General features: G+C 39.7%; 1 protein-coding gene across 1 annotated transcript in view; it reads left to right on the forward strand.

The window, feature by feature from the left end:
• The window catches only part of VWC2 (von Willebrand factor C domain containing 2), a 52146-nt gene extending 48238 nt beyond the window's left edge, over positions 1 to 3908 (forward strand). The window contains exon 3 of the mRNA XM_042869978.1: positions 3584 to 3908. Coding sequence (XP_042725912.1) covers positions 3584 to 3735 — 152 coding nt within the window. The 3' untranslated portion in view covers positions 3736 to 3908. The remainder of the gene's footprint in view (positions 1 to 3583) is intronic.
• The last annotated feature ends 6889 nt before the right edge of the window (positions 3909 to 10797 follow it).

The raw sequence follows: 10797 nt of genomic DNA on the forward strand, positions 1-10797 counted from the left end.
CAGGGCTAAGGCATGTATGAAATGGCCCTCCGGTTATAAATTAACCACCAGATAGGCTCTCCTGATTGATTACATCCCAGCACAAACGCAGTTTTGGAAGCTGTGATTCACTGTTTTGAACATTTCAAGCTCTCCAATCTGGTGCTCAGTGTGACAACGCAGGGCTTGCAGTCAGTTTGCTGCTTTGAGGCATTGCTGAGACAGCAGCAGTAGCAGTGCTTTAGCCCTGGAAAAGGAATCTCCACAGGTACCAGTATGGTATGGCTCAAACAGAGTCTGACAGCGTCAGGACATGCTTTAGGGAAACAAATGATGTCGTGGTAGATTTCAAACTGTGCTTGGAATTGGTACAGTAGGTCATATTGAATTTTCTGCCAGGTTTAAGAGTGATACGGTAAGATCTTAATTCACTGCAAAGATGTGCAGCACCACAACCTTCCTTAGAGCTATATGAACATACTCAATTAGGGATGTGGCCCAGGACGTTTGTGCAGTAGACGAAATAGGCTCCAAGAACGCACTGCTGCTGTAGGATGCACAGACACAAGATGTCACTGCAGTGGTGTCCCTGCAGGTCGGCAGAGAGCAGGCAGCCTGCTTTGTAGGCAACAGAGAGGAGCTGCACTCTGCGACTTACTGTACACCAGTAACATCCAGCCAGAAAATCCACCAACACTTTGGCATTAGAGCAGCCCCCCCTCTTACTTTGAAATGCTTCTCATGTGCGAAGTGAGGTAATTTGGAGAACTATTTAAGAACTCTCAAAATATCCTGCCCTTTGTGACAGGAAGCTGGAAATCCTACTTTGTCCATATGTCCTATATGAACTGCACAATTTTAAGTAAAGCAGAAGTTCCAGCAAATGCCATGCCTTTCAGGCAGCGTATCCACTCTGAGTTTGGAGGAGACACCACTTTCTGTTTTCATCCTAAAGGAGAGTGAGGAAATGGCACTTTCTGGTCTAAAACCACCCTTCCTATGCCCACTCGACCTTCTTCTCCCACTGCCCATTAAAATCCTCAATTTCTCAGTTTCCCCTCCAAGGAGGAAGAATAGTATCAGTTACTGGTTCATTAGCACAATACCCATGATGGGCAACTCCCTACACTCCACTGCCTTCCCCATAACACAGGGACAGGAGAGGCTGGGGTGGGAGAAGAGGTCTTAGGATCTGGAGAAACAATGAAAGGAGAGCTGGGGAACTGTTTCCAGTGTTGAAACCATATTGTACTGGCATTTACTGTGGGGTGTTGCTGTAATACAGTCAGTTCAGCCTCTTCATTGGTGACCTTACTTGTCGCATTACCCAGGATGTTGTACACACACAAAGAAAAAGATAAGGCAGGGATGTGAGTTGACTACTGCCAGTTTTAGGTAACATTTGCAGTTACAGTAATGAGAGATGCAAATGCAGAATCAGGATTTTCCATATAATGGTTGCATGAGACTTGCTTGACAACATGCTTTGCTGGTGTCATTTGGTTTTGTTGGCAGCCTTCTGAAGCAGATGGCTTGAGATGTCGCCATTCTGTAGGTTTCTCAACAGAAGCATTTCCCCCATATTAAATAGTTTAACAGTTTAGGATGAACTTGTTCTCTTTACATTTAATAACTTTCTGATTTAAGTAAGATTAGTCACGCATAGCACTGAAGTACTGCTATAGTGAATGGAAGCATTTGCACTCTGAATTCTAGTGAATTACATTACATATGTTGCACAGCTTTTACTTTGTTCTCTGCCTGGTTTTTATAATCAAGTATAGCCTGTAGCACCGAATTCTCCAGAAAATCTTGTACATGGGATTGTCATCACATGTTTTTCTCCTGCTTTTTAAATAGTGGTTGAATTTCAAGTGGTCTTGCAGGTCTCATGGAGAATTTCTTCATGGAAAGTGGATTCTACTTTTAATATTTTAACTCTTTATCATGCAGTTTTCTATATCAAAAAGCTATTATGAGCTGGCATGTAAAACACTCAGGTATATCACTAAGGTGAGGATGGACCCATCTTGGGATGAAAGCTTAGTATGCCCAGAAGAATAGTATTTAACTGATATAGAGCTATGCAGCTTACACTGGAAATCTCTCAAAATTCCACGGAGAATGGCATAGTCAGTAATTGCTTTATCTCAGCTGCAAGTATGACAGTGCCCCATGTGCAGAGGTATCCAGCAGCTCATCCTTCTGCACTGGCCAGGTCCTCTTTCCTGCTTAGTGTGCTGTTGGGACAGGCTGAGGGATGGGCAAACACAAAAGCACTCTAGGGTAGTAATGCAGATAACTTTACATGAGATGTGTGGAGAAAGACTTGGGGGTCCTGGTGGACAAGAAGCTGGACGTGAGCCAGCCAACTGCTTGTTGGCTGCTATATCAGTGCATGAATGCACCGTCTGAACCAGAGATACAACTATTACATTTGATCTGTGAACTATTTGAGTTGTGGTTTAAAATGTGGAGCTAGCACCGACCTCCGGTTTTCAGAGAAAATGCTTTAATAAAACTGTGTGGCTTAGTTCCTACAGCAGATTTCTGGGGGTGGAAGATTAAACTTCACCTGTGATTTATTTACTGGTGTGGCAGACAGGCTGGCGGTTGACTGCCAGAGCTTTCCATCAGAATTTCAACTGCAACACAGTATCAGAAGGGATGGGAGCACGCTGCCCCACGCTGCACATTCCACCTGGTGGGTGGTGGCACGCAATGCTGCAGGATAACCAGGCTGTGCCCCAGCAGTTCTGTGCTCTCAGTGAATAGCGGGCCCAGTCGTGCTGAGAACATGAATAACAGGAGGTGATTGGTAGGGGTTAGTGCTGCTTTACAAACGTGCGTGGATATTCAAGGCAGAAATAGATACTTCTTTTTAACAGAGCTGTAGATAATGCAGCATGCGCAGCCTTCTGCAGTGGAGAGATGTGAGGATGTCACCTTCTGAAAGGATCAGATTAGTGCTGTGAACTTAGTGCCGGTGGCTCGTTCTCCTGCCTCCTCCTTGGAAATGAAGTCATTTCAATGTACTACAAAAAGGACGTTTGTGCACTTGCTGACTTACATAAAATGGAATACTTCATTCTGTCCATGAAAAGAGACTTTATTCAGAAGAGGCTGGCACTAATACATCCTGGGATTTCTCATGAAATGAAAAATAAACTAATCTGATACTTTGACTACTACACAAAATGCACTGTGTGCTTCCAATGGAGAATTGATCACATTTATAATCTGCTCCCTAATAGCATTTTTTCATCATCGATGACCAGGTTTTTCTCTTGCTTAAATCATTTTTTGGCATTCTGACCAGTCTGTGCCTGTCATAGCTGTGTTCACACAAGGGATGTATCTCACTTCACTTGCAGAGGGCAGGGCAGCCCTTGCTGAAACCAGAAGAAAATCAGAATCCAGTTTAGAAGGCAAGGCTCCTTTCCTCTTTGCCTCTTTTATGTGATGTGTACAACGATCCTGTTTGTTAACTGTGCCCAGTGTTACTGACTTTGTGTTAGATTTTCAGTGCTCGAGACTAAAACTGAATTGTGTTGGATTATGGTGTGCTGTGGGTATCACGTAACAAACTCTTTCCTTTCTTTAGGTCCAAACTGCTTTGCAGAAACCACTGTCATTCCTGCGGGCCGAGAGGTGAAGACTGACGAATGCACTATATGTCACTGCACTTATGAAGAAGGCACATGGAGAATTGAACGACAAGCTATGTGCACTAGACATGAATGCAAACAAATATAGGAAATCTACCAGTCCAAGAACTCTCATGGTTTTTATAAACTATCTCACAGCAGTGAGCACTGTGGATGACCCAGGGAAATCGCAATGAGAAGATTCTGGTGAGGAGCAAATTGACTATGGATACTTTGTTTTTCACAGTCACGTAATTCTGCAAGGCAAAGCAGTGCGTATATTTAAATAAAGTTTGGACATAAGAATACTTGTCTTAATAAATGTGTTATTTTCACAGTGAGTACACTAAAATACACTCTATAAAATATTCTATGTATTTCTATACTAACATAGAGCTTAAAAATAAATGTTTTATATAGACAGTACAGATTAAAGTACTGTATCATTGCCTGTCCTGTTGTGTACATGCACATAACTAAACATTACACTTCTATTCTAGTTTTATCATAGTAGAGTTTTCTTTGGGTTCTTGTGTTCACTACTTTTTTTCCATTTGTTTACTTTCAGTTTATTGGCCAGGAAGGAGTCACTATATGATAAAACTTTGACATCCTTGCTGTTGGAAAAAAATGTAGTCCAGTATGCTTTCAGAGAATGTGCTCACTTATGCACTTAAGAGTAGTGCTGTAATATAAAAGTGAGTCAGCTCCTTTTCTTAGCTGCACTGGTATAGGTCTGCTGGTCCACAGCTGAGATCACTTGAAGCAGTAATACAAAACTGGTCTCTTATCTGTTTTTTTAAAACTTTAATTAGATGAAATCAGTTCATAATACAAAGTTCAGACATAAGATATTACAGCAGGGCAAATGCCTCTGTGACATCAACAATACAGCACTGCTGAACTGGTGGAAATAGGGTAAGTCAGTGAGTGGCATCATCAATGTAACATGCAGTAGATGTGGAGATGTGTGGATGGGCTGTGGCTGCACAAACACATCCTTGGGCAAGAGAGAACCATCCCCTAGGCCTTGCTGTTTCTGCCTTGCTGGTGCTTGTTCAGCTTTTTGATTCATCTCAATCTGTCTGGCTGCCTGCACAGGTTGTGTAACTGTGTGTTGACGAGAAATGTTTTGAGCCAGCTCTTCGAATCCATCAAAGGATTTATAGCACAGAAGCTGACTCTGGACACACACGGAGTGAATCACATCTCCCTGCTTCCGACGCTTACAGCCTTTGTTTAGATCCATGTTGGTTTTAATTTAGCTTATCTCCAACTCCTGGATTGCATCTGCTTTGAATATCTGCTAAGTCAGTGGCTCAAGAGAACACACACAAACAAGGGCTTACTTTAAGCTTTTCCTAAAAAAAAAAAAAGAATGTGATGAATAAATATCAGAAAATGAATAACACTGCTTGATTCCCTTTTACTCCTTGCTACTTACTGCCATGCAGTAACCTGGTTTCCAGGTTTGGATCCATACAAAGTGTGATTTTCTGGTACTGATGAAGACCACGGAAGTTTTGCCTGTGACTTCAGTCAATCGCAGTTCTCTCTTCCAGTCTGTACTTTGAGTTTGTGTCTGTCTATTGCTGGGACTTATTTTGTCTTGAATGGGAAAAGAGGAGTGATAGAAATGAAGAAACCATCTCTTGCACAGACAGTCCTGTGACAGTCAGACACGGCCTACTCACAGAGCAGTGGGAGAGGAGAAGACATTATTGATTTGAATAGCTTAAATCACTCAAAAATCCAGTAAATAGCTTTCCCTGAAGTGGGTATGCATGTATGTAAACACTGCATGGAGACTGCTGTTCTCCTGTTGCCTGAATTCCTAGCAGGGATGCTAGAAGTATTACAACTGGCTTGTCACTAACTCAGCTGCTGGCTGTGAAGAATGATACAGACTGAAGATTTATTTTGTTTCTTGGAAGAGGAGGGGATGTGTTTTGTCTCTCATTTGTAGCTTCCGCTTCACTGAAGCTTTTGTTAAGCTTTATCATCTTTCTTTGGGCTCGAATTTATGTTTGTCTGGGAAGTTTTCTTTCTTGAAGTACTGATGACAAGGTTAAAGGCTATTTTACTGTGTCTTCCTAGTGTAACTTTTATAGCTATTTTTTATTGCTTTTCTTTTTTTTCCAAATGATATTTTTCACCTTTCAGTCCTGGCACCAACATATTCGTGTAATCTTTAGTTTAGCAATAGGTTGGTCCGTTCCCATTTGATATAGATTGTCCTGAACAAATTCATCTTGACAGACAGCTCTATGAATTATTTCTTGAAGACTATATTTTGAGATATAATCTTTCTTTCTGTTTGAGATATAATCTTCAAGTCTGCTAAGATGCAATTTCTTTATTTTTTTAACGTAGTGAGATAGAAGTGGATAATCTTTGGACCTTCTTCATGCCAAGGTCACTGGCCGTGTCCAGCTTTGTCCTCTAGTATTATTACGATGAGAGCTTTTTGGCCATTCCTGAGGATGGGCAGATGTCAGCAGCCTCACCCAGCTGTGGAACCAGGGAGTACAGGTATTTGTTGTTGTCCCAGGAGGCAAGGCAGCACCATACAGCAGCTCATTTACCCACCCACCTCACGCCATTCTGTTCCCAGTGAGACACAGAAGAGAAAAGGAAGAGCAAAAGTGAGGGAATGAGAACGGGAGGAAAAAAAAAAAAGTGAAAAAACAAGTGATGAAAAGGCAATCACTCACCACCTCTCATAGGCAGATTGATTCCTAGCCAGTTCTTGAACAAGAAACAATTAATGCACCTAAATATTGCTCCGCTCTGTTTTATTGCTAAGTGTGGTGTTGTATGGTGTGGAATATCTCTTTGGTTAGTTTGGGTCATCTGCATGGTTATGACTGTACCCAAACTCTTGCACTCCCCCAATTTACCAGGGAAGCAGATTAAGAAACAGACAAGGTCTTGACGGTGTGCAAGGTCTGTTCAGCAACAGCTAAAACATCAGTGTGTTAACAGCATCTTTTCGGTTACAAACCTAAAACACAACATCAGACAGGCTATTTGAAGAATAACTCCATCCCAGTCAGACCCAGTACCCAGTAATACCATCAGCAACCCCAGCACACAGGCAAATGACCCCCAGAGTCAAACTCCCAGAAGATGATCGCACCAAGCAGCATGTGGGCCTTTGCAATGGGAGTTGGGGAGCTATTTCCATCCTGATACATAATGTTATTTTGCACAGATGTGCTTAAAACATAAACTTTCCTATTTATGGAATTAGAAAATGAAAAAATATGGAAATTAAAAGTTTTTTTTTTTTTTTTTTTTTGTTTGGTTTTTGTTTTTTAAATAGCTAGTATAGAATGCAGTTAGAGACCAGTCATCTTTAAGCATATTTAATCTCTAAGCGAAAAAACAGCTGCTGTGCTGGCCATGTGTATTTTTCTAAATGTCATGGTTTGGTCAAGTAATACATCTATATCTAACTTTAAAAAATACAAGTAAAGTATCACTTCCAGTGAACCAAATTAAAGAGAACACTGGCTGATCTACTGAGACATATTCTTTTGACAGCAGAAAAAAGAAAATAGACATAAAAAAATACTGAAAAGGAAAATACAGATTTGGTGTCTCTCAACAGTCAATTTAGATGCTATTGGGAATTTTACATTTATTTATTAAGCAAGTAAAGTACACATTAGTAAAGTAAAAAGCTCAGTTATTTAAATAAGTAATTGCTACAGAATAATGCTAACTAATAGTGGGTTTTGTTTGTTGGGTATATTGTCCCTAAAGGTGGCATAGTTGAAGCCTACTTACTCACCTGTTTTTAGCTCCAATGCAGATGTGATTATGAGAGCTGCTCCAAAAGTAAGCCTTCTATTTTATGATGTTGGCCCATGACATCAGAGATTAATGTTGGTGGTACTTCAATAGAAGTAGAACCTTCCCACCAGTATTCTGTTCCATTTTGTTGTCATGTGACAGATGACACAGTCTGACAAAATGGCGTCTGACCTGGAAGTGTGGATGAAGCAAAGGGTTGTCATTGAATTCCTCCATACAGAACTAATGGCGCCCACTGACATTTGTTAATGCTTGCTGAATATTTTCAGAGATCAAACACCGTGAGCACAGTGAGGTGGTGGATAGTGTATTTCAACAGTGGTGACAGTGACATAAAAGACAAGCCACATTCTGGACAGTCACTGCAAAATGAAGAACATCTCAATCAGCTCATCCTCACCGACCAGTAGATTATGACCAGGTAATTCTGCACTAAACTGAGTATCATCTTCAATACGCTGGAAGTGATGGTGGCAACACTGGAATCTCACAAATGAATGCTCACAGAGGAAGAGAATGAACACCATATGCAAGTTTATAAGGACCAACTGAACCAATACAATGCTGAAGGTGACAGTGTCCTGCATCGCACCGCAGGTGATGAGATGGGGTCACCCCTATGAGCTTGAATCAAAATGCCAGTCCATGGTGTGACAACCATGTGACTTCCCCACAGAAAAATAAGTTCAAGATGCAGCCCTCAGCAGGTACAGTGATGTGCATTCTACTTTGTGATAAGAAAGGGATGATCCTTCTGGATTTTCTGGAACCCAGTGGAAGCATCAACACAGACTACTACATTGTGATACTGACCAAACTGAAGGCTTACACTTCCAGTCAGGCCAGAAAAGATGACAACTTCTCCCTTGCAAGATGATAATGCCAGGCCCCATACCAGTTTGAAGCACATATAGCACATTGCCTATCTTGGCTGAACTGTCCTACCACACCAAATATAGTCTGAATTTTGCACCTTCTGACTTCTATCCGTTCAGGCTGATGAAAGATGAACCACATGGGCAACCAACAATGCCACGATAGCAGTTGTGAAGCAGTGGGTCACCTCCACTGGTGAGGCATTCAGGCCTCATCACTGGCGAAAATGCTTAGCTAATGCTGGCGACTGTTGAAAAACTGTTTTGCAGCTGAGCGTTAGCTCCATCAAATAGTTTTACTGTGCTCTTTTTATCTGTTGTTATCTCAGTGGAAATAAATAGGGTGCATTACTTTCAGAGTCACCTATGTATGTATCCTACATGAGGAGTTTTTCAACTTTGTAGGTGATTGTGTCTACGAAAGCTGTATTTTGGGATACAGTGATAGCTCATTAATAATTTTGTATTTGAAGTCTGTTCCTTGAAAAATCTATATTCTTCTCAGATGTTTATATGTACATGCATTGACATGAGTATGAGATTTCTGCTTCTACTTCTATTGCTTCTCCTTATTTCCCAGTTGAAGTAACGCCAAATTAATTCTTGGTTTGGCTTTGTCCATTTCTGTAGGAGTGTACTGTACATTAATTTGGCTTCAAACCTGTGTAAGTAGGTGCCTGAAGAGATAATCTTCTAGATGGGTTCGGATAATTATAAAATTGCAGTTAGTGTGCAACAGTAATATTGATACTCATTTAAAACTCAAGAGGGAAGGGCAGCTATTCACCTAAATACTTATGCAAGATTTTAAAGGGAAAATGGGATAAGAAGGAAAGATGTGAGATATGAGACAGAGAAATTGAGTGTTACAGCAGGAATGTTAATAAAAGGAAAAACATCTACAATGTCATAAAGGTGTTTTACAGGGATATTTTCAAAGCATATCTTAAGGAAAGTAAACGGGAAATGTATTCAGACATAAAATGAAATCTACGAAATTCCATTTGGAAATGATAACAAAAAATCTTAGTGTAAAAGGAGACTGATTATTGGAAAAGATTGCCCTGACAGGTTGCAGAGTCTCTGTCCATGAAGATGTTCAAATCCTTGAGTAGTGTGCTCTAGCTGGTCCTTCTGGACAACACTGAAAATTGAAAGCCATGCTGAAAAGCAATTTAATTAAGCTCTTAAGCTCCTCAGTACAAATTAAAAGATATGATGAAAGGTTCCCTCACTTTGGAAAACAATCTCATCTGTTTTCTTATCTTGTAGTATGAACTGTACTGTCAAGATTGTAATATTTGATGTTACTTTTGATGGTAACTTCAGTATTTAAACTTGGATAGCTCCATAATGCTTAGGAGGCTTTGACAGATACAGGAAAAGTCCAAACATGTGCCATTTATCAGTTACAGACAAGTCAAAATTATGTATTAATTAGTCAGTAATAAAAAAGCATTTACATAATTATCAGCACAAAAGCTAGTGTTTAAAAACAATCAACTCTCAATTTACCAGAAATATTTGTTAATTAAGTTCCTTTCTGGCTATTAGCTAGTAGTGATCCTATTTCTGTAACACATAACAGTTTCCTGCTTTTTAAAAATATCTTGAATTCTAGGAAATACAAAGCATAAAAAAAGCTTTTGTTGAAAATAATATAATAACAAATAGGAAGTTAGTCCTGTTGAAGTAATTATTAGGAGTGTATCTATGGCAAATGCTAAGTTTACCACCTGGATTTACCAATAATCTTGTTAATTTAGAACTTAGGAAGTTTCCCTGCCTCATATTTATTTGGCAAAATGGGGAAAATACCACCTATAACACTAAACATTCCAGTTCCAGCAAAATAGAGCACTGCTGCAGATTTTTTACGCAGAGATCGTAACTAATTGCAAAGAGGTGAATTTATGAAAAGCTTTGAAATTAGGAATGTATGTATCAGTTCATAAAAAGTGAGGAAAAGAGCAAACTTAAAGAAGATCTAAAATCATGAAATAAAAATAAATTTAACAAGCAATTAATTTTGACGGTAGAAAAATAAGGAAACCCTTTTTCCTTGGCAATATACACAAAGAAATTTTTTTGTTGTGGCTGCAGCAATAGGAGAGCATACAGTTTAGATAAGACTGCAAGAGGAAATTAGAAGTCCAGTTTAATACTGTTAACAGAGATCAGGATTTCTTTCACATAATATATACATAATAAACCACCTGTACTTGACTGCAATCAGTGAATGAGAGAGAACATTTGCAAAGGTTCGTGTTAAGTGCTTTTGTTCATAATAGACGAAATCAAAGGCAAAACTTTGTAACACTTATTTTACTTTTCCCTGAATGTCATAAAGGGCGTGCAAACTTTGTGGATTAAAATGAATTTTACTTATCAAGAGGACCAAAATATATCATTTCAGCACTCTGCTAATATGCATATAAATACCTAGACAAGAAAGTCAGTATTTTAATGTGTGTAAT

This window comes from Lagopus leucura, unplaced genomic scaffold (assembly GCF_019238085.1).
Source record: "Lagopus leucura isolate 7727_CA_CO unplaced genomic scaffold, USGS_WTPT01 Super-Scaffold_100002, whole genome shotgun sequence".
NCBI classification, from domain to species: domain Eukaryota; kingdom Metazoa; phylum Chordata; class Aves; order Galliformes; family Phasianidae; genus Lagopus; species Lagopus leucura.